Genomic DNA, 22,155 nt, shown 5'->3' with positions numbered 1-22,155 from the left:
GATTCCCGAAAGATGAGACAAGTCAACATACTGGTGTTACTGTAGTTCAATAACATTGCTCTAATTCGTAAGCATTGTTCTCTTTGAGAGTCTTTGAGTCAGCCAGTTCAGAAAAAGCAATCATAGGCAGGATGGTAGTCGGATGACTCTGATGAGATCAGACGCCGTATGGCAATAGAGACAACAAAATCAAGCCGACGTGGTGTCACATCCATTGAAATAGTTTTGGCCCCAACTTGGAAAATGATCGAAAGCTACAACTTCTGATCGCGAGCGCCGACCAGGTTATTTATGAGTAATGTATAGTATTGAACCTACTGATGTTCGTGATGGAGGCACTGTCATGACTTGGAAACCATCCTCACAAATTCCGCTTCAATCAAACGGCACAGGACGGATGCCTGGACCCTCGATCCTCTTTCCTGGCTCTCGCTCCATTTGGGCTGCCGCAAATGCACTTGGTACGGGTATACCGCAACAATCACCCCATCCTTCGTGTGCATGTCCATCTCCGTGATGCGATTCGTCGGAAGATGGAGGCGGCGGTCCTTCGTATGGAAGAATGGATCCAAACAGGAAATGTTGCATGACAGGCAGCTTCCCTAAGACCTCTGCTTGATACATCTTGATCATTCCGGAGTTGACTTTTTCCCAAGTTTTCACCTACACAAGTTAGATGGGTCAATGTACCGAGGGCCGCAACACGCACTGCTGATATATCATCCAGCATTGGTGAGTGCCATCTAAGTGAGGCCGTCTTGATCTATATCCAAATCTTGAGATGTCAAATAGGCACGCAATGCAAAAGATACGAACGGAGTTGATGAACTTTATGCAAGAGAAGTACATATAATCCTTTGATAGTTCATCTACGATCTCTGGATCATGTATGGCCTTCGGTCGTACAAACTTGTGTCCTGCAGTAGAAAATGTCAGGACTCGTTGCACACTATAACTAATTGCGACGTGCCGCGTAGCTGTGAAGAACCAAAGAGGAAGGGTAAAAAATGATAATCGTCCAGACCCCAGACGCCATGAGATCCAGCGGGTTCTAGCCAATACGTTGACTGAAGTACGCGCATGATTTGAATATATCTGAAAGCGATGAGCGATGAACAGAATAAATGTTTTGAGAATGCACCTCCAAAACACGAGAGTAACAAGCGCGGTGTGATCACTTGCCGTAACGACCTGCAGACGATCTAGGCATATCCTGTGAGATGTGATAAGGACCAAGCGAATCAAAATTATAAAAAGACTTACAGCCAGCAAAGAAAATTCAATTCCATACCACTCCCATAGTCAATGCGCTCTCGATTCCCCCAAGCCTGCGAAAAATAGGTAGTTAATTCGGGCGTAGCATTTTGATCTAGGCCGGGAAGGTCAGCATGCAACGACGGTGCCAGCTTGAATACGATAGAAGTAAGTATGAGAAACGAAGGGAGAAGAATTGCAAGACCTACAGTTTGGACTTTGTCGTAGAACGACCTGAAAGCCGGATTGCCAAATCTTGATGCCTTGTTCTCCACCGGGGGAGTCTCATGAGCCAGTTGCTCTATTCGATCTAACAAGCGGAGGATGGCATTTATCCCCTGAGCTTACGCAAGAACAATGGATTAGATGTAAGGATGAAATTCGAGGAGGAAACGCACTAGAGATTCCGGGTGCGCGTCGGTAAGCTTCACACCCACCACGGAAGCATTCAGAACCTCGATGTACGATGTGATGGTATTGTAAGTAGCAGACGATTGAAATGCAGTTAACTGGGTGCTAGACAATACACGCTTGGCTGGAATCTCGAAGGCAATCGACATCGTAGTACCAAGTCAAGGAAGATCCCATAATGTCGGATTTACCCGATGCGACTTCGAAGACCCCTTTGAAATCAAACATGGACAGCGACAAGTCTTTTCACAGTGTATAATCTGAGTAGCCACTCAAAAGCCTTTTGGGATTCTCGAATTTATCAAGTACTTATGTGCCACGAATGGTGCAGACGTGGCATGTTCAAGCAGTCATATGCTTTGGCGATCCGAGTACATGCATATTGCACACGACAGGCCCACACCCAATCGAAATGTGTTAACATAGCCCCGTGGGGTAGCAGATATCCACCAGTAAAATGCATACATCAAATGGACAATGACTTTTTTCTTTAAGAAAAAAGCGGACATGTGGACGTCACAGCAAGATGGGACATACGGCCCGAGTGGACGATAACCCCCGAATCTCGACATTGGGATTATTGGAAAGAAACTCGTTGGCAAAGACCAAAAGGCTTCTAATAATGGCGATGCAGAGATTTATCCGACCACAGAAACTCCATTCGTGATTGCAGAGAAAAGCACGGCTGAACTTGATAACCCAGTAACTTTTCAGCCGTCTTGAACTACAATGATGGGTCGAGGCTTTGGAACTACCAAGGCCGTGCTAAGTTGAAGAGGAAATGCAATTGTATGGTGCAGGTGTTAAATGAAATTAGATGATCTTCTATACGTTCGACCGGCGGTGATAATCCACAGATTTAGGTTGCATGATGCTACATTTGTGTATACATCTGATAAGAAATGGCACAGGACTCACCTACTAGATCATTGCGAATGCCATAGTGACAAGTCTTGTCGCAATCTTCCGAAGTTCCATTGAAGTTGTACCTGTAACCTTGGTCAATTACCGCATGCCGTTGCTGTGGCACAACTTACTAGCACGGTGCCGTGCGGGAGATATACCCATCAGATGAACGTTGAACGTTCAAGTTCAAGTTTTCAGTAGAAAATTCACTAGCATTGAGTGACTGGTATTGATGCAAAAGCATAAAAGTGCAGCGCCGAAGAGATGGAGAACTAGCGATGTAGCCGTGGGAACTATAATTTTGGAAATCATTTATGCTGACTAAAGTCTTTACAATGTTTTCATCGTAAGGAGATATGGGTTGTACCAGTAGTACCACAACAAGTGTAAGTGTTTGTTACTTGCTAGTACCAGAATTGATGCCATCGTGTCTGCTTGATAGCAATCACTGATAATCACAATAACGTCGTTCAAGTGCCTGTCATCATGATGCCAGCAATGTCATGATCTGGCGGATGTTTCCCAAGGGGTGTTTCATGACCGCAGTATCTGCTCGCAAGCTTGTACGTGGGATTGCCGGAAGTGAATATGCTTTTCACACTTTGGACCCAAGATTGTTTATCGTAATCAAATGCTTTAATACAGAGTGGATTCACCTTTCTGCTTTGTGTCTCCACAAGGGATTACTAACATTCATTGTGGTAACAATTCGGGGCGTGTGCGACAGACTCACTGATCAGATACGCTAACACGAAAGTATGCCTTTTGTATCCCTAAATATCACTTACCACATGTCGACTTGCAGGCAACCAGAGGTATCATGGCGTTGTCAACCCCGAAGGCTGAGCTCATTGGCGTTTATATGGAGTCATTGGCATACGGTTTTGTCATCCCATCTCTATATGTGTCCCATGCTAATCCTTGCCTAGGTGTATATCTGATGGTGTTTAATCAATGCATGTTTGTATTGAGGAAGAGGCAATCGCGACCAAGTGATTACTTGGTCGGGACTGCAATTTCATTGTTCATCTTCATCACGGCAGTGCGTGTCTCGTCAACTCAACACTGTCGACGTATCTTATGGATAATTCTCTAGCACGTTGTCGTTGACATCCTGCGCAATATACAGGCTTTCACTGCAGACGAGGCAGTGCCAAATTATCCAACCATATATTATGGCACATTTGACACTTGGCAGAACATTCTAAAGACTATTCTGTATGTTGCTGTTACACTGGTGTCCGACGCATTCATTGTACGCATCCTAAACTTGCCGTTATCAAAATCTGAGCATCTCTGCAGTTATATCGCTCATTCATTGTATGGGGTAGGAATTACCTCATTTCCGCCTTCCCTTTCTTGTTATTCATCGCGGACATTGGTTTGTTTCCTTCTGCCATCCATCTGCTACGGCTGACACGTAATATAGCTATGGGTGTTCTCTTGGTATACACTTTGAGCCGTGTCGTTCCGGGTGAAAACGTCTTTGCCGATGCTCTCTCTGTTCGCGTCAAGATATTCTACTCGACTACTCTGGCCATGAACGTGGTCTGCACATGTTTGTTTTTTACTCTACATCCGGGGCTAGACTGAATTCGCATTTCAGTACTGATTGCAGTCAAGATTTCAAAGATCCAAAAAGCAGTTACATCCTTCGCAAAAAGCGGTGGGGACCAGGTCTCTCGTTTGGTGCCAATCATAGTTGAATCTGGTAAATTCTAGCAATGCCTTCTCTGATATGTGTTCATGCACCGATAGGTTCTGTGTACTCAATCTTACTCATGGTTATGATTGGAACATGTGCTTCTGGCTCCCCAGCCATGTTCATCGTTTTGAATTCAGTAAGTCTAGCTATTCTCTTCAAAAAGACTTTAACTAACAGCATATTGATCAAGATATCACCGATCATCGTGAGTTTCGTGTATTTTATCTTCTCAATTTGCTCACCCTACGTCTGACACAGGGCATCGTGGTATGTCGATTCCCCGCGACTGTTTCTTCCTCCCTTTCTCACGTGCATCGTCCCTCCAGTTCTCTTCCGTTATCGTCCGCGTCGGTCTGGGCGTATCTCATGGTGATTCCCATCGCGCCAATGGCACAATATCTTCCTCGCGGAACGTTCAGTGGATGACACGTGTGGGTTCCAGGCTACCCAATAGCGAGCCGCCGATTTATGCTGCGCCATTTCCGTATGGGGGCGTTCAGGTCTCGCTGCAGCAAACTGTACATACTCATGCCGACGCCTTACCGGATGACATCGAGAATGGCATCTCAAGCTCACATACAAAGGGCTCTTTCTCGGCTCTTTCTGTGTGATATAGCAACGGAGAAACCGTGTATTTGCCATTTATTTATTTGCAACTTATTAATCTGACCAAGAATTCAGCGAAAGGAATGGCTGTCTGTTGAGCTGAGGTGTGGTTTATAGATAACTCCACACATGTAGTCATAGACTTGGCGAGACACTGTTGAATAGCATGGATGAACGTCCTACCATCTTCGATTCTCCGACGGTGAGGGGTTTGCAGGGACTTCCCATACAATGTACCAATGCAGTATACCCATAAGACAACGGTAAGACCATCAAGATTCCTCGACAGTGTTACTTGATTTGGTCCCTGAAGCTTCTGAGGGCTTGATTGAATTGAAATGCAATTCGGTCCGGAATCACGCAGATTCTAAATATTTCGTGCAAGTTGATCAAAATGATCAATCACCCTCGTGGAAATTTTGCAGACTAGAGTTTGTTCTTTAGGCCACCTTTAAACTCGCCCACTACCGCAATCTACATGCTAAAGATATCCCAGAGTCCACAAGGATGAGTAAAGTAGTGCAAGTCATGGACTTGGAGCGACACCCAGTTCCATAAGTACCATGAAGCTAACACAAATTCAAAATCCTCCCTCTTTGACATTTTCCACTGATATAGATATGGGCCTGGCTGCAGTGTGCCTTCGAATTCCGCCTCCAGTCCGAGGTCCTCATGCCGCGGTTCTTCGGGTTATGATCTCCTCTCTAAAATCCGTCCTCTCTATTTCCACATACTTGAATGATGTTGTTTTAGATGGGTCACACTTATATCGACCAATTTCATGCATATGTTGAAGCCAGGCCCTGGGCCTGAACGGTAGAACCACTTGGAATGATATAAGTAACTAGGCTAATAACTAACGGGCTGATATCATATGAGCCTAACGCACTGCTCTCGACGTCAATCTATCACTCAAATGCACAACCCTCGAGGGTATCGGAGTTTACCAAATGAGGTGACCACTATAGTTCAAAAAGGCGTCAAAACCTAATTATGTGCATCAGATAATCATACCACACGTACCCGTCGACAAAATATTCTCCGCCCGTCATGTAACTGGCATGATCGGACAAGAGTAAGACCGCCTGACCTGTCATCTCATATGGCTTTTGAGGTGGTGAGCGCCTGCCAGATCAAGATTATTTGATACATACCTCGGCGAAGCGTCCGAGCGGTATGGTATTTGCCTGATGCTCGAGGACGGAAGTTTCCATACCCGAGGTTTGATCTGTGTTCACTGATATCAAACGTTTAACAAGTTAGGACTAACGGAATTATTGCAAGATACTGACCATAACCAGGGGACAGCGCATTCACTCTAATCCCATGAGTGGCCCACTCCGCTGCCAACCCTTTCATGAGGATGGACACAGCACCCTTGGATGAATTGTAGAAGACTTGAGTCAATGGCTTATTTGGCGCAACTTGGTTGATGATTCGAGAGCTCATGGAGGATGTAATAACAATCGAACCGCCATACTTCTTGTCTATCCACAGCCTGCCATATCCGTTTGGCTCACGCTTTCCAAAATACTACCTCATGATGGAACTCACTTTGCCGCGGCCTTGGTGCTGTTGAATACACCAAGGACGTTAACACCGTACACTTTATGGAAGTCTCTGCTGGTCAGCTCGAGTGCAGGTTTAACCACGGAGACACCAGCGTTCTGTGATGTCAAGTTCCTCGTTTCGAAGAAATGACATGACCGAAGAACATTCCACTTACTGCTATGAGTCCTGTAACCGGACCGAGATCTTTGTCGATAAGAGCAAACGTTTCCGTTGTCTTTTGTGCATCAGATACATCACATTGATAAGCCTGCGTACACAAACAGGGAGGGTTAATGCAATAGGTCAACCGCCCAACATTCCACTAACCTTGACTTGCACGCCAAATTCTTTCCCAAGGTTCTCAGCTACTTCATGCGCGTCCTTGGAGCTCCTGAAATACACATTTTATTCCAGAAAAAAATGGATGAATGCCCGACTCGTAGCTAACCTGTAAATAATAGCCACTCGTGCACCAGCATGGGCAACAGCGCGACTATAAGCGTATCCAATCCCGCGGTTGCCCCCAGTGATGATAATGCATTTGTCTACGGCGAGGCAAACAATGTCAAGCGAAAGGTGACATATGCATAATCACGCACTGGAGAAGTCGATCGTAAAACCTTTTGAAGCCATGGTATGTTGCATACGTCCATGAGGTTTGGTATCTATGATTCGAGATATATGTAGTGTTGACGAAAGAGAGGTGCGAGGAGGTCCCAGATCTTTTATTCTGAGCTTCAGAAACTGACGTCATAACCACCTCGGTGAAATTGCCTTTCTCTGAGTCGTACTAGGTACTCACATCAATCAAGGATAAGGAGCGTGCACGTAGCGCGAGCTTTCGGTAGGCTGACATGTCTTTGTATCAACTTTGTATAATAGGCTGATAGAATAGCTGAAGAAGTTGACCAGGTGAAGCGGATGCATCTATATATAGGCTCTCCCGACCTAATCGGGATATGTGGAGCTCTGTGGAGCTGTACGACTGCAGCCTAGACTCGTGACCACTGCAGTCTAGGCTCGTGACCAGTCTAACTGCAGTGATTGTATGCACAGTCCCAGTGATCCGTCAGGCAACCCCAAGCCCAAGCCCCGAGGCGAGTAGACAATGTTGTTGCGGCTAACGCCAAAACTACTTACTGACTAAGCAGCAGAAAGGACCGGGAAGACTCGAGGAACCCATCTCTCCATCTGGAATCATACTGGCAGCCGTGTCATTGGCGCAAAAACCTGACGAGATTAGAAGTGATAATAAACATGAAGAAATACAGATATCAGTATGATCGACCCTATCAAGAAGCGCGCTCGTGCATGCGCAAACAAAAAATGCACATCGTCCTTCATTCCATTCCCTATCTCTGCGATCAGCAAAATATCATTGGCATTGGGGACACTCACCATATATTTTCCCCTCCGCATGTTTCCACCCTTCCACCTTCTCTCCCAGCAAGTCGTCAGTTTGCTCCCACTTGTCAATATGCAGCGGCTCTTCGTCACATTGCAGCTGAACACGGACAACGTGGCTAGCGCATTTCATTATCGCCTTCACGATAGATATAGGCCATTGCCAATTTTCATTGAGCCAGAAATACCACCAGTAATTGTTCCGGAAGTCGCGTAAACGCAAGGCGACCGAGAGAATATCCTGCGATGCTGCAGTGTCACTGTCAGACAGCTCGGCTGTGAAATCGACATCCAAGGCGTCCCAAGCGGCTTTCTGCATTTTTCCTGGTCGATATATCACTACTGTATCATGCACGAACCCATGATAACTCCACAGGGAAGTGATAAAATGGTGCCAGAGAGACTCCTCATCTTTGGGATGACGTATATGCACATGATACTTCACGTCATCGAGGGTGACTAGCAGAACGATGATCTTGAAGAGATCAATCTCAGCTTGTCCAAGAGAGATGGAGCGTATTATAGCGCTGCAAAATGGTGAGCCTTTTCCGCCGTTGGGTGAGAGAAGTTGTTCTATGAAGTTGGACAATGACACTTCGACTGGGTGCTCGTCACCGTCATCTTCAGGTAACTGGAGCGGTGTGACAGTGGAAAGTAAGTGTGATGCTGCCATGTTGATTGCTGACCAAGGCCAGTCATTACAACTAGATTCATAGGGAAACAATTCATCGGAGGAAACATTGTGAGGAAGCTTGACTCACAAACTGTTCAAGCACCATGGAATCTCGATAAACAGGTGCTTCAGTTCATGGCAAAATCTTGCGACAATCTCTGGCCAAGTATGACCGCGAGGGTATATGATAAGTCCCGCAATCGTTCTCGCCACGTTGGTCACAACCAGCCAATCCAAAAATCCGAGCCGGTGATTTGTCACGACCTAAATGTGTGTCCTCTCGTTCACGCCAGTAAGTATTTGCATATGAAGTGACCTACCTTAATCCATGCGCCTGCTGGTTTGTGGATAAAGCCAGCTCTTCCGAGGGCCCATATTGCTATCGAGTCCCCTTGACGTAACCCCAGAGTCAATGGGTGATGATGTTCCATGACATGTACAGCGCCGTACGATCGCCTCCCCGATTCGTTCCGAAACTGTACACTGAGTGGAAAGCAAGCGGGTTCAGAGACCTCGATGAGTCTTCCGTCCTGCGTTTGGCGAAGAATAGCACATCGAAACCATTCCATTCTGTTGAGAGTGCTCTCGGTAATAGAGGCCAACTGTTCCTGGCCTGGTTCTAACTCCACAGCGCCATAGATAAATATATGGACTGATGTGACTCTTGCTCCAGAGGTTGCAATCGGGGGAACCAGGATATATAGATATTTACTTGGCCCGCAGAAATTGTATCCCAGAAGGTGTGTGGCAATGCCCGGGAATGTGGGGATTAAATCTGTAAAGTCGGGCGGCAGGATAGTGTATGTGTGGTCTTGACCATTCGTGTTGGCTGTCCGGTCCTTGTAAATGCAAAGTTCCTTGATGCGTAGTGCCCAGTTGAGAGGACCGAAAATGACATGTCTGAACCAAAGTCCGAGACCAATGAAGCCACAAAGGAAGCAAACACATCGCAGAGTACAATACTCGTGCCAACGTAGGTCATGCCTCCCTTTCTCTGAGAATTCAGGCTATCAGCCAGGATAGTGCGTTGAGATGTACGAGACACACCTATGCAATGCAAGAGCAGACCGCCAAACGCACCATACTCGGTCAACAGGTAAATTTTGAGCTGGTCCAATGTTACATCCCTCCCTGACATGGTCACTATCTCGACGTTACTACTAGAATCTATGGCAATGGCCATAACAATGCCTCGAGACCAAGCCCAACAGTTGGCGCTGAATAACGCATAGGCTTTATGTTTCGTCCCAATTTGCCTTAGAATCCGAGCAATAAAATGAAGAGTGACTCCAGGGCTATGATCAGAAAACTGGATTTCGAGGACAGTCATGGTGCATTTCCTCCGATGGTTTTCATGGGGGTCATTTGGTTTATAGAACATTGCTTCATCTGCGCTGCCTTTCTGACTGCCAACAAGACTGCTAAGAGTCACAGGTATTCGTTCTCCTAGTCCTGTGCCATGCCAAGAATGTTCCAAGTAAAGCAGATGCGTTTCATTTGCATAAGTCAGAGTAAGGACGATGAACTCGTGACGCCAGTGGGAGAATCGAGTGTCCTTGAGCAATTCCAGTTTGTGTATTAGTGCCTTGCCATATTTCGAGGCGGCGGTTTTGACAGTAGATGTAGTGCCGGGAGTGAGCCCATCTAAATCTAAATTGATAATATTTATGGTGGTGATGATTTGTAAAGTTGTCACTGACTCAGAGTTTTGTTATAGACTCACCACGACCACTCGCCTGCTGATACTCTGACTTTCCCAAGACCATTTTGCACAAATCATCGATGCGATATTCTGGATCAATATCAAACGACATAGCGCTGGTCATGGTGTGGCATGCTGTGGAAGTCGCTTATGCTTTTCTCCACGTTCCATATACTAAACATGGCTGAAATGAGCCCTCGAGCAGTCTGATTCCGCCTCAAGTCTGACCACCTTATATCAGCAGCCTCCAGATGATGTTTCGTCTCCTCTCCAAATTATATCTGTTGTGTCTCCAAATCTTGGATAATGTTCTCTTGTTCCAAATGGGTCACACTTATCTTGCCCGATTTCATGAATTTGCCGATGCCGCTGAAGTAGACGGCCTACAAGCTGTCAATCGCTGGCGTGTGGAACAGCAAGCAGAGTGGAATAGAGTGTCGAACACGGTAAGCTGTATATGCTCAAACGAGTCGTCGACCTCCACTAATACATCATACAAAATTCATGTTTGTACAGCTCGCGTTCCTCGCCACTATGAGTGCGGCTATCCTCGCGATTTCACCACCCGCTCCCCCTCTCGCTTTCTCTGTTTGGCTGGGAGCAGCTGGGTTGAGCGTCTGCGGTCTTTTCATTGTTCAGTACTTTCCTATCCAGGCGTTCTCTATTTCGGACGAGGACATGGCAGAGCTAGTGAAAGGTTGCAATTACATCAACCCAACTTTTCTTGCGATTGCGGTCGCCAGCCCTGTCATATTCGCCCTCTGGTCATCTATTCTGTTTGCCGTTGGCATTGTCGATTACATTATTGAGAATACTCATGGCAAACCGCGGTTCATGCTACTCTCGCTTGTACCAGTCGCTATCGGTTTCATGGCAAGCGCAGCCGTCATGGCCATCGCCAGCATCATTGGGCAACGTGTTCAAGCCCGTGTAGGTGATCTGTTACTGATACTTTTACTTGTTTGACCCTTTCTCTCCTAACCTCACTAGTATAAGGGAAGGCCACGCCACAGGTGGCATGGCTTACCGCGCAATGATGGAAACGGTCTGTAATCTTTATTTCATCTTCATATCTGCTGTGAACATGTCACACAGAAAGTGTATCGAACTCGACACGGACGGGCGCGGGCGCCTGACCCTGAAGATTGTGGATTAGTTGCACCACAACCATCTCATCGTTCCACACAGCTTGATTGGCCTCACTTCTTGGATAATATCCAAAGTCTCAGCAAACATTTACATCGTTGTATTGGGCATGTAGGATTGAGTCGTTTTCATCGCAATTCTTCCTTATTTTGTACAGCAGCACTGGAATTCTCTGAAATTATTGTACACACATTACATTCTTCCGTTGTAATGAACTACTCCCTCTTAAGCTCCAGCCACACCATTGATCACGACTCTTTTGAGACGACAAGCGAATTTCTACATAGTATAAGCACAAAGCGATTTCCAATATGGCGTCGACGCCATGTGCGCGCTCCACTTGAGCCCCTTTGAGGCTCCACTGAGTACCACCATCGAGCGCTCGACATATGAATTTAGTAGATAAGCTGGCCGCTAAAGCAATATGGCAAGGAATCCGTCAGATTTTTGATGATGTGCGAAACTGGCAGACATACCCGTCAACGAAATACTCCCCGCCAGTCATGTAGCTGCCGTGCTCAGACAAGAGCAAAAGTGCCTGGCCTGCGATCTGATCGGGCTACAATTTGTGAAATAAGTGAATCAGTGAATTCTAAACGAAACACGGTACATACTGTGCCGAATTTTCTCAAGGGAATGTGGTCCGCTTCATATTGGATGACGCTGTCGGGCAAATTATGAGTTTGATCCGTCTCCACTAATACATAATTTAAGTATGTCGTGCACGGGCCATAGAAAGAAAAATACTGACCGTATCCGGGAGAGACTGCGTTCACTCTGATGTTATATGCAGCCCACTCAGCAGCCAACCCCTTGGTAAGGTTGGAGACAGCAGCCTTCGAGGAGTTGTAAAAGACTTGCGTCAAGGGTTTGTTTGTCGCAGCTTGGTTAATGATCTGCGAGCTCATGGAGGACGTGATAACAATCGAAAGGTTTTTCAAGTGTTTGCCTTTCCAAAGTCTGCCGTATTCGTCAGGCCGTGCTTTCCACAAACACAAAACACATGGTGGAGCTTACGTTGCAGCAGCCACAGCACTGTTGAACACGCCGAGGACATTGACATCATACACGTGGTAGTAGTCCTCCGTGGTGAGTTCAAGAGCAGGCTTCACGACAGAAACGCCAGCATTCTGTAATAACACCGCCCGTTTCAAGAAATAATCTGGCGGAAACGAATCTACTCACTGCAATAAGACCTGTGACGGGGCCAAGCTCTTTGTCGATGAACTCGAACATCTCAACTGTCTGCTTCGCATTGGTGACATCGCACTTGTAAGCCTGTGCAGGAGGATAGGGGTCTGCATGAAAACGGCATTTCAGTGAGGTTGGTTTACATACCCTGACTTTGACGCCGAATTCCTTCTCAAGATCTTCAGCGACTTTAGGGGCGTCCTTGTTACTCCTAACCACACATTAATTAGCAATTGACAGCATCAAAGTAGCTAAGCTCGACTTGTAGATGATTGCTACTCGGGCACCAGCCTTAGCGAGAGCGCGGCTAAACCCAAGCCCAATTCCGCGATTACCCCCAGTGACTATGATGCATTCCCCTGCACGTAGAATTAGGAAGAATTAGACCGACTGCCACTGATAACCCAGGGCGACGTACCAGAAAACGCAAGATTTGAAAACATTGTGAGTTTTGTAGTGTATAAGCGTTAAGTGCAAATGTAGATGGCTGTTGAGAAGTCGGAGAAGACTAGAGAGGAGAATAGAGGCAAGCGGTATATAAACTGTCGTGGTTCGAAGACGTCATAACGGTCCCCTCTTTGAATTTGATAGTCAGTACTGTATTGCCCGAGCCATGGATGAGTCCCTATAATCTGGAATTGCCTTTCTGGACTGGCACGCTGGAGACAGTTAGTCCGACAATTAACCCCTTTCAATGTAGTCACCCAAATATTTTCGTCTGTACAGAATAGTGCAGTGTGTCAGAGGCGGCCGATTAATAGAATCTGCACTGCTGTAGAAATTAAGCTGGCCTTATCATGTCTCCATGCACCCCGAATCCCGGCACCTCTCATGCATTGACTGAGTACACATTCCGTTGTAATGAACTACTCCCTCTTGAGCTCCAGTCACACCATTGATCACAACTCTTTTGAGACGTCAAGCGAATTTACCAGCTGTGTGAAACTGGGAGACATACCCGTCAATGCGATGCCCCCTGCCAGTAATGTAATTGGAGTCCTCAGACAAGAGGAAAAGTGCCTGGTCTGCGATCTGACGATTCATAAAATAAGTGAATCAGTAAATTCTAAATGAAACACAGTACATACCGTAGCGAATTTTCTCCAGGGATGGTCGTCCATTTGTTGTCTGATTTTGTCCGGTAAATTATCAGTTTGGTCCGACTTCACTAATATATATGTTTAGTACGTCGTGCTCGAGCCATAGAAAAAAATACTGACCATATTCAGGAGCAATTTCGTTCACTCTGATGTTATGTTCAGCCTGAGCCCACTCAGCAGCCAACACCTTGGTAAAGCTGGAGACAGCGGCCTTAGAGGAGTTGTAAAAGACCTGCGTCAAGGGTTCGTTTGTCGCAGCTTGGTCAATGATCCGCGAGCTGATGGGGGACGAGATCACAATGGAAAGGTTCTCAAGGTTTGTCCCTTTCCAAAGCCTGCCATATTCGTCAGGTCCTGCCTTCCACAAAATACATGGTAGAGCTTACTTTGCAATAGCCACGGCGCTGTTGAATACGCCGAGGACATTGACATTATACACGTAGTTGAAGTCCTCCGTGGTGAGTGCAAGAGCAGGCTTCACGACAGAAACGCCAGCATGCTATGATCAAACCGCTTGTTTCAAGAAATAATATGGCGGCAATGAATCTACTCACTGCAATGAGACCTGTGACAGGGTCAAGCTCATTCCAGATGAACTTAAACATCTCAAGTGTCTGCTTTTTTATTTTTATTTTTTATTTTTTATTCCAATTTCTGTCCTATTGAGAGTTATACTCTATGGAGGACAATACTATCTAGTCTAGGGGACCCCCAGTGTCCCCGACACATCTCTAGGTTCACGAATGCCCCGATGTGAAGCATACTCCCATCGGTCCGCCGTTCCCGCTGGCCGTTTTAGACACGCAACCTGTCGAAGATGAGGTGACTGTTTATCTAATGGTACGAGGTATGTGTCTGTCAAGTGAATAAACAAGAACGCGTACTCGGCCGCTTGCGCGGGCTGGTACAGGAGTCATTTGTGGGTGCAGGAGGTTTGGTAGTTGAAGTACATGATTGACGGGTGAGGTTCTTCAACTGCCTTCTGACTTAGGCCATTTTTGAACGAGGGTGACTCCGTGTAGGCGAGTGGATTAGGTTGGATTAGTGTGGTGGTATTAAATTGGATTTTAAGGTTTTTGGGAGTTGAGTCTTGCGTGGTTACGAAGGTGCTATGTGCAATTTCTACAGATGGGGTGTCAGCGGGCAGGTGGGCGGGGAAGCGGGATTTCACCAAGGATGGCTCTCATGCGGCCGGTAGCGTTAACGTATCTGATCAAGTGGGGGGTAGCTGCGGGGTCGGTTAGGATGTAGGAGAGGGATGCAGCGTGACGGCCCAACGCGTTGGACAGTGAGTGGTGTGCTCGTTGATACTTGGGACAGGCGAGTAGATAGTGATGTACATTTTCTTCTACGTTTGGGCAGTTACTGCAGAAGGGGGTGGTCGATTTGCGAATGCGATGTAAGTGCACGTTGAGTGGGGCATGGCCAGTGCGGAGGAACATGTACAGTCCAGTAAGTTTTTTGGGGAATGCTGCGGTTAACTTAGTGAAGGAGCGTTTGAGGACTAGAGGGTCAATGCGATTGAGTTTGTGGAAGCGGGGGGAGTGGCGCCATGAATGGCGCCAACGTTCTTCGATGGACTTGTGCTGGGTTTCCCGGAGCGCTGATATGCTCAGTGGTAAAGCGTGTCTGAGGTAGCATGGTAATTTGGCGTTGGGGCTGTTGTTTCTGACGCTTTCTGCTGCAAGCTTCGCGTGCTTGTCCACTTCTTCATTGCCATGGACGCCCGAGTGTCCCGGCACCCAGCATAACGTCACTTTAAAGTCCTCGTGTCTCTTCGCGACATTCTTCAAGATTCTGCGGAAGTGGTCTGCTAGATAGGTACCAGGGCGCGCATAGAAACTCTCACCGGCATAGATACAAGCTTGGTTGTCCACGGAGATGGAGAGGGGGAAGGTGAGGTCCCGTTCTGTGGCTATTAGATGTGCTGCTAATGTTAGTCCAATTTCCTCCGCCTCGAACACTGTGTGTTCCTCCTTTGTACCTAGATGATACCGCAGCGTCCTGGGTGTCTTACCTGCTCTGAAGAGTGTCGCCGCTGCACCCACTTGCTCTTTGTATCCCGAACCGTCGCTATATACCTGGATTTGGTCGGTGAGAAGCTCGTGCTCCGTTATAGCCTCCTCCTTGCTGTCAGCGACACTGACGGTCCAAGGGTTTGTGGTGGATGGTGGGCGTCTTGCTGGAGTGAGGGTCTCGATCATGTCCGGTGTGATGTTGAATCGATGGGTGAGACGGTGTAGGGATGTACGGTGAGCACCGACGTAGCGTTTGGCGGCTCTGCGGATTGGGGTGTGTAACGGATGGGTGCTGGGTAGGGCGGCCATTCGGAGAGCTGCTCGGTGGCAAACGTTTTGGAGGTGGAGTGCGATAGGAAGGAGGTTAGCGTGAATTTCCATGACATCTGTTGCCGTCGTTCTCATAGCTCCTGTGATGGCTGATGTGGCTAGACGTTGGACGGCGGAGAGACGTTTCGCGATCCCGATAGAGCCCCTTTGCAGGGTGTCTGAGCCTTCGCAGTACACGGGGGAGAACCAGAGGTCCGCAGCATAGGTTATTTTCGGCAGGGCTACTGCTAGGTAGAGCTGTCTCATCAGACGTAGAGGTAATCCTTTGGCAGAGGAGGAAAGACGACGTAGCTGTAGTACATATGTGGTTCCTTTCGCGATAGCGTTGTCGACTTGGGCCTTCCAGCATAATTCCTGGTCTAGGATGACCCCTAGAAAGCGGTGAGTAGGGGAGGGATGGATGATGGAGCCCTGTAGGTGCATGTCCGGGCGGTGTTTTCGTCTGTTCATAGAAAAGTCCATTAGTGCAAATTTGTTAGTTTCGAAACGGGAATTATGAGCTCTTGACCAGTCGTATCCTCCTCCTGTGCGTTCGAGCATATCTGTGAGGATAGCGTGAGTCTCGGTGAAGTCTTCGGCGACGGCGATGAGGGCCGTGTTGTCCACGAATGCAAGGGTCATCTCTTTTACCGCTTCGTGTCCCATGCGGGGCTTTGCGATGTCGACGAGGCCAGAGCTATAGATAATGTACAGTATCATAGAGAGGGGATCACCCTGCCCAATACCATTAGTTACTGGGAACCATTCGGACGTGAATCCGTCAAATTTGAGTTGCATTTGGCGATGTGTGAGCAGCCGATCTGTAAATTGTACTAGTTCAGTAGGGATGCGCCTCATGCGCATGTTATGAAGCAGTCGCTTCGTAACTGCGTTGGGGAAGGCGCCTTCGATATCTAGAAAAAGTACTGAGGCCACTTTGTGCGTGCGCCAGGCGTTTTTGATGGTTTCCTCGAGTAGATGAAGCGAGTCCGTGGTGCATCTGCCCGGTCTGCCTCCGAAATGCGTGTTTGGTAGGAGTTGATGTCGTTCCAGGGTATGAGTGAGCTGGTCGGCCACTACTGCAGATAGTAGCTTGCCCGTGGTGTTGAGTAGTGCGATCGGGCGATAGGCTTTGGGGATGGTGTAATTCGGCTTGCCTGGCTTACGGAGGACGATGGTGGAGAATTCTCTCCAAGGTTGAAAGTATGTGCGATATGAGAAGGCTGCGTTGAAAAGAAAGAGTAAGTACGGTATGAGGGTGTCGGAGCATTCCTTAAACACTATATTACATATCCCATCCGGCCCCGGGGCTTTGTAGCCGCTGAGGTTGTTGATGGCTCGTTTGATTTGGTCCTTGGTGATGGGGGGGAGTCGTTCTACGGGGGTCGGGTATATAATATCTATGGAGGTGGGGTTGTAGCAGATAGCTCAGCAACGTACGAAGTCAACTAGGTCATATTGGTATACCTGTAGCAGATAGCTACAGTTGATGTTAGTTACATAGGTACTAGATACTAAGGACGGTACTAACCTCAGCGACGTACGAAGTCAACTGAGGGTAGTTACGAGGCGCGGGAACAAATGGTATTTGTAGGTAGGTAGAAATGAAACGGTACCGAGTGTCCATAGTAGCGAGGGTTTGATAATCCAACACTCCCCCTCAAACTGAGCGCAGTCCGAGGGCGGAGGCAAAATGTTTAACTTTGAGACTAGGAAGGGCTTTGGTGAGAGTGTCCGCGATCATGCTATCTGTAGGACAGTAAACTAAAGAGATAGAACCTTTTTCGACGGAAAAACGGATAAAATGGTAATGGATGTCGATATGTTTCGTGCACGCGTGAAATGCGCCAGAATTAGCGAGCGCGATGGCAGATTGGTTGTCCGAGTAGAGCGTGGTTGGTTGCATGAGCGGGCGGAATATTTCGGTGAGGAAACGACGAAGCCAAATTGCTTCTTTAGCAGCGTGCGTAGCTGCGACGTACTCTGCTTCCGTCGTGGATAGGGTGACTAGTTCTTGCTTTTTCGAACTCCAGCTGACGGCCCCGCCATCCAGGATAAACGCATGCCCAGAAACAGCGTGCCTGTGCTCTTGAGAGGCACCATCTGCGTCCGCAAAACCTTCAAGGCCGCGCTTTCCGTCACCAAAGGTGAGCACGAGCTTCTTTGTTCCTACCAGGTACCTGTAAATTCTCTTTACAGCGTCCCAATGCACTAATCCTGGATTCGCGCCATATTGCGCCACGGTTGACACTGCGAACGCGATGTCTGGCCGTGTGCCAACGGCCAGATGCATGAGCGAGCCAACGGCTTCGCGGTACGGTATGTTCTTCATCAGGGTAGATTCGGTTGGGTTTTTGGGACACTGAGACTGGGTGAGCGGCGCATTTGGGTCCATGGGGATGGAGCACGGCTTGAGGTCCGTGAAGTTATACTTGGCCAGGATGGACTCGATGTAGGTTTCGTGGGAGAATGATATGGTGCGCGCGACTCGGTCGCGCGTCACCTTCATGCCGAGAAGGGATGCTATGGGGCCAAGGTCCGTTAGTTTGTAGCGCGAGGCTACGTCTCATTTGAACTCTGCGACGAGCTTGTCGCTACTACCAGTCACTGTGCAGTCATCCACATGTGACGCAAGGATTAGAATGTCCGCGCCGATATGCTGATAGAAAACTCCCCAGTCAGACTCTGCGCGCGTCATCCCTAAGCTCTTCATCAACCGACACAACTCTTGGTACCACTTCAACGCCCCTTGTTTCGATCCGTAAAGTGCGACGTGGAGACGAGCGACGGGATGTTTGAACTTGTCGTCAATGCTGAGGCCAGGTGGGAGTTCCATGTAGATTACCTCATCAGCGTCTAATTTCCCGTTTAGGAATGCGCTATGGAAATCGAAAATGTCAATGTCCCAATCCTGTCGTGCTGCTACAGCGAGGATCGTGCGAAGGGAAGCAAGGCGCGCCACTGGCGCATAGGTGTCATAGTAGTCGAGGCCGTAGACTTGTGAGTACCCTTTCGCTACTAATCTTGCCTTGTACTTCTCAATTTCTCCATCAGCGTTTCGCTTTATCCGAAACACCCACTTGCAGCCGACAACGTTCACGTTGTCTGGGCGCTCGACGACAGTCCAGGTGCGTGCGTCTTCCAACGCGTCAAGTTCCTTGTTGATCGCGCCTTCCCATTTAGGCCAGTCGGTTCGGACGCTTGCTTCTTTGACGGTCGTGGGATCTGTTCCTTCCACAGCTTCCACACCTGCCATCATTGCAAATACCTCCTCGTCGTCTTCATCTATCTCACCATACTCCCCCGCCATTCCTAGCTCAACAGCTAGATGACTGGACTCACCCACAGGCTGTATCCCGCGAGGTAAGTCTGTACTGCTGCCATCTGTGGTGCCTGTGCCGTCGCGCAGGCTCTTTATATATGCTGACTCGATTCTCACTCGGCCAGATCGACGCGGCGGTGCTACATTCTCGAATTGAGGGCCTAGGTGGTCAGAAGGAGGTGGATTGGCGTTTGGAGCTGGTGGTGGACTGGTACGTTTTGAACCGATATCATCGATTCGTACCGTGCGGCTAACTGGTTGTTTAGGTGTTGAACCGACATCATCGATTCGTACCGTGCAGTCTGCCGGTGCGTTACCTCCTTCTAGAGGGACTTCCACCTCCGCCGTATCGAATACGACGCTCCTCTCGACGGCGACTCTCCTGGATTCCGGTAAGTAGATGCGGTGACCGTTGCTGGCATGGTCGAATCCTACCCATCTCCCATCGACTGCTCGCATGTTGAGCTTGGATCCGTTCGGCGAATGGACCTTCACACGACAGCCCCATTCCGGTAAGTTTTCCATGTTAGGCTTCTTCTTGTACAACGCTTCATACGGCGTCATGCCGTTCAGCGCCCGGGTGGCAGTTCTATTTTTGAGCCAGGTTATATGCATTATTGCCTCCCCCCACAAGAACTTGGGGAGTCCGCTTGCGTGTAGAAGCGCGCGTGTACGCTCTACGAGCGTACGATTCTGACGTTCGGCTAATCCGTTGTGCTCTGGAGTGTCGTGGACGGTGAGTTTTCTCTCAGTACCTTTGCTTCGAAGATGACGTGAGAACTCTTCTCCAGTGAACTCCCCTCCGCGATCCGAACGCAGCTTCTTGACCTTAGCGTCGAACTGTGTGTTCACCCAGGACTCGAACGTTTTGTAGGCATCGAACGTTTCATCCTTCGTTCGAAGGAGATACAGGTGCGTGAATTGAGTATGGTCATCTGTAAATGACGTGAAATACTCTTTATGTCCAGGGGTTTGCACTGGGGAAGGTCCCCAGAGGTCTGTGTGCACTTCGTCGCCGAAGTTCTCTCGACGCGGAGGGTCGCGAACCTTGCTGATAGGTTTTCGAGTAGCCTTCGCATACTCGCAAGACTCACAACTGTCTATCGACTTGTCGGTCGCATCAAGATTTATTCCGGTGATCACGCTGTCGCGGATCATTTGTGCAATTGTGCTTGGCGCCATGTGGCCTAGGCGCGCGTGGGCTTCCCGCATGGTTAGAGTCTCTTTCACTCCTGCGACTCCTGCAAAGCTTCCTTTTGACCCTTTTATGCAGTACAATCCTCTACTGACCGCGATCTCCCCCATTAGCTTTTTCTTTTCGTTGAAAATCTTGCAAGAGTTTTCACGAAATAGCGCGGCATAGCCAGCTGCGGCAAGGCGGCTTATAGACACGAGGGTTAGGCCCATCTTAGGTGCGTAGAGAACGTCTTTGAGGAGTATTCGAGTGCTTGACTCCCCATTTGGCAGCAGGATCGTTATATTTCCTTTGCCGATTGCTTCAAAGGTGTGTTTATCCGCGGTTGTGATAGGCTTTGGGCTGATACTGACGAAGTCGTGGAATAGCTCTCGATATGATGACATATGGCGCAAAGCACCCGAGTCAAACAATTCGATTTGAGTATGGTTGTTTTTGCTCGAGTCGGCCAACGTCGCGTAAGTGAATGATGTTTGTTCATTTGATGTGTCGGTTTCGTGCATTAACCATACCCCTTCAGGTTCGTCATCTTTGTCTTTGTCTTTTGCGCTTGCGGCCGTTTCGGCACGCTTGTCCTTGCCTTTTGCGTCGGGCCTATCCTTTCCCTTTCCTCCGGATGCTCCCCCACCGGCTCCTCGGCAGTCACGCTGCATATGGCCGTATCTGCCACAATTGTGGCAATTTCCTTTGATCTTTCGTGTGCGCTGATTGCTATTTGCGTTGTAGGCAGCGTCGTCATTCGAGGAGCCGGTCTTCTTCGATTTCGAGGCCCGGCGGTCGTATTCGTCGACGACAGTCGACATCAACGTATCAGAGGTAAGCTTTACGCTTGATACTTTGGCTGATGCTGTTAACGCAGACAAATGGGGGTCGTAGGATGCTGGGAGCGAGCTCATAATCATGGCCGCAAAACTTTCGTCCGAGGGCGCGTGGCCCAACGACGATAACTGTTCCTTCGCGGTGCGCATCTTGTCAAAGTGCTCACGTACATTTCCCTTTTCGGGGCATTTTAGGTCCTGCAGCTTGCGCAATAGCTCAACGGAGACTACGCGCGAGCGTTGCTCGAAGAGGCTCGAAAGGTGCGCGAATATTTCGTGCGCCGTTGCTAATGCTTTGATTTGGATAAATAACGAATCGGGAATCGTTCCCGCGATTTGCTGTTTTGTTATGGCTTGCCCGGTGCGCCATTCCTTGAATTCTGTTTTATATGTACTAACTTCTTTCACTTCATCCGGAGTAGCTGGTACCCACGACGGTCCTCTGTTAGGCAGCGTCTGGGGATCCACGGGCTTCGTCTCGGTGCCATCCAAATGGCCGAGCAGCCCCCGAGCATCAACGGACCATTGAAGTTGTTCTTTGTACATCATCCAATTCTCGCCATCGGCAGCGAGCTTCGGGATGCGGAGGAAATCTTCTCCGAGTTTTCCGTTCGAGGTTGACATCCTTCTGTGAGTCTTTTCTTCGTGCGCTTAATTTGAAATTTTCACTAATGGTGCGCAGGGCTCATAACCTGTAGCAGATAGCTCAGCGACGTACGAAGTCAACTAGGTCATATTGGTATACCTGTAGCAGATAGCTACAGTTGATGTTAGTTACATAGGTACTAGATACTAAGGACGGTACTAACCTCAGCAACGTACGAAGTCAACTGAGGGTAGTTAC

At 48.3% G+C, this 22,155-nt stretch overlaps 8 protein-coding genes across 8 annotated transcripts; 2 read left to right on the top strand and 6 right to left on the bottom strand.

Moving 5' to 3' along the window:
• Positions 1–99: 99 nt before the first annotated feature.
• Positions 100–1,814, bottom strand: HD556DRAFT_1465284 (Phosphotyrosyl phosphatase activator; the record flags this gene model as incomplete). The annotated part of the gene is made up of 8 exons (XM_041308342.1): positions 100–663; positions 710–763; positions 817–917; positions 971–1,095; positions 1,142–1,213; positions 1,264–1,406; positions 1,464–1,592; positions 1,653–1,814. 8 exons carry the CDS (start codon positions 1,812–1,814, stop codon positions 376–378), a joined length of 1,074 nt encoding a protein of 357 aa, XP_041162492.1. The 3' UTR covers positions 100–375.
• Positions 1,815–2,908: 1,094 nt separating this feature from the next.
• HD556DRAFT_1356320 (uncharacterized protein) lies at positions 2,909–5,076 on the top strand. Its single transcript, XM_041302492.1, has 14 exons — positions 2,909–2,957; positions 3,014–3,134; positions 3,185–3,327; positions 3,377–3,452; positions 3,501–3,613; positions 3,668–3,826; positions 3,874–3,952; positions 4,001–4,129; positions 4,178–4,282; positions 4,330–4,412; positions 4,467–4,481; positions 4,535–4,543; positions 4,603–4,907; positions 4,958–5,076. Exons 4-13 carry the CDS (start codon positions 3,392–3,394, stop codon positions 4,885–4,887), a joined length of 1,038 nt encoding a protein of 345 aa, XP_041162491.1. The 5' UTR covers positions 2,909–2,957; positions 3,014–3,134; positions 3,185–3,327; positions 3,377–3,391; the 3' UTR covers positions 4,888–4,907; positions 4,958–5,076.
• Positions 5,077–5,652: 576 nt separating this feature from the next.
• On the bottom strand, positions 5,653–7,331 carry HD556DRAFT_1356311 (uncharacterized protein). The gene is made up of 10 exons (XM_041302491.1): positions 7,236–7,331; positions 7,033–7,177; positions 6,882–6,978; positions 6,761–6,824; positions 6,609–6,701; positions 6,437–6,549; positions 6,175–6,380; positions 6,037–6,119; positions 5,906–5,988; positions 5,653–5,844 (listed from the first exon to the last, which is right to left on the bottom strand). Exons 1-10 carry the CDS (start codon positions 7,287–7,289, stop codon positions 5,826–5,828), a joined length of 957 nt encoding a protein of 318 aa, XP_041162490.1. The 5' UTR covers positions 7,290–7,331; the 3' UTR covers positions 5,653–5,825.
• On the bottom strand, positions 7,332–8,776 carry HD556DRAFT_1356306 (uncharacterized protein). The gene is made up of 2 exons (XM_041302490.1): positions 7,832–8,776; positions 7,332–7,785 (listed from the first exon to the last, which is right to left on the bottom strand). Exons 1-2 carry the CDS (start codon positions 8,508–8,510, stop codon positions 7,673–7,675), a joined length of 792 nt encoding a protein of 263 aa, XP_041162489.1. The 5' UTR covers positions 8,511–8,776; the 3' UTR covers positions 7,332–7,672.
• HD556DRAFT_252905 (uncharacterized protein) lies at positions 8,681–10,702 on the bottom strand. The gene is made up of 3 exons (XM_041310033.1): positions 10,234–10,702; positions 9,558–10,160; positions 8,681–9,504 (listed from the first exon to the last, which is right to left on the bottom strand). The coding sequence occupies exons 1-3, from the start codon at positions 10,334–10,336 to the stop codon at positions 8,795–8,797; spliced, it is 1,416 nt and encodes a 471-aa protein (XP_041162488.1). The 5' UTR covers positions 10,337–10,702; the 3' UTR covers positions 8,681–8,794.
• On the top strand, positions 10,536–11,348 carry HD556DRAFT_1306537 (uncharacterized protein; the record flags this gene model as incomplete). The annotated part of the gene is made up of 4 exons (XM_041299926.1): positions 10,536–10,658; positions 10,729–11,142; positions 11,203–11,257; positions 11,308–11,348. 4 exons carry the CDS (start codon positions 10,536–10,538, stop codon positions 11,346–11,348), a joined length of 633 nt encoding a protein of 210 aa, XP_041162487.1.
• A 289-nt stretch (positions 11,349–11,637) lies between these two features.
• HD556DRAFT_1356304 (uncharacterized protein) lies at positions 11,638–13,182 on the bottom strand. Its single transcript, XM_041302489.1, has 9 exons — positions 12,968–13,182; positions 12,812–12,908; positions 12,697–12,760; positions 12,544–12,636; positions 12,376–12,488; positions 12,110–12,318; positions 11,973–12,055; positions 11,835–11,917; positions 11,638–11,772 (listed from the first exon to the last, which is right to left on the bottom strand). Exons 1-9 carry the CDS (start codon positions 12,990–12,992, stop codon positions 11,754–11,756), a joined length of 786 nt encoding a protein of 261 aa, XP_041162486.1. The 5' UTR covers positions 12,993–13,182; the 3' UTR covers positions 11,638–11,753.
• Positions 13,183–13,230: 48 nt separating this feature from the next.
• Positions 13,231–14,254, bottom strand: HD556DRAFT_1306535 (uncharacterized protein; the record flags this gene model as incomplete). The annotated part of the gene is made up of 6 exons (XM_041299925.1): positions 13,231–13,267; positions 13,508–13,581; positions 13,638–13,717; positions 13,770–13,984; positions 14,036–14,148; positions 14,204–14,254. The coding sequence occupies 6 exons, from the start codon at positions 14,252–14,254 to the stop codon at positions 13,231–13,233; spliced, it is 570 nt and encodes a 189-aa protein (XP_041162485.1).
• Between the last annotated feature and the right edge of the window lie 7,901 nt (positions 14,255–22,155).

This window comes from Suillus plorans (assembly GCF_016647745.1).
Source record: "Suillus plorans strain S12 chromosome Unknown HD556scaffold_16, whole genome shotgun sequence".
NCBI lineage: Eukaryota > Fungi > Basidiomycota > Agaricomycetes > Boletales > Suillaceae > Suillus > Suillus plorans.
The sequence above is the reverse complement of the archived record's forward strand: the minus strand, read 5'-3'. Positions and strand labels throughout refer to the sequence as shown.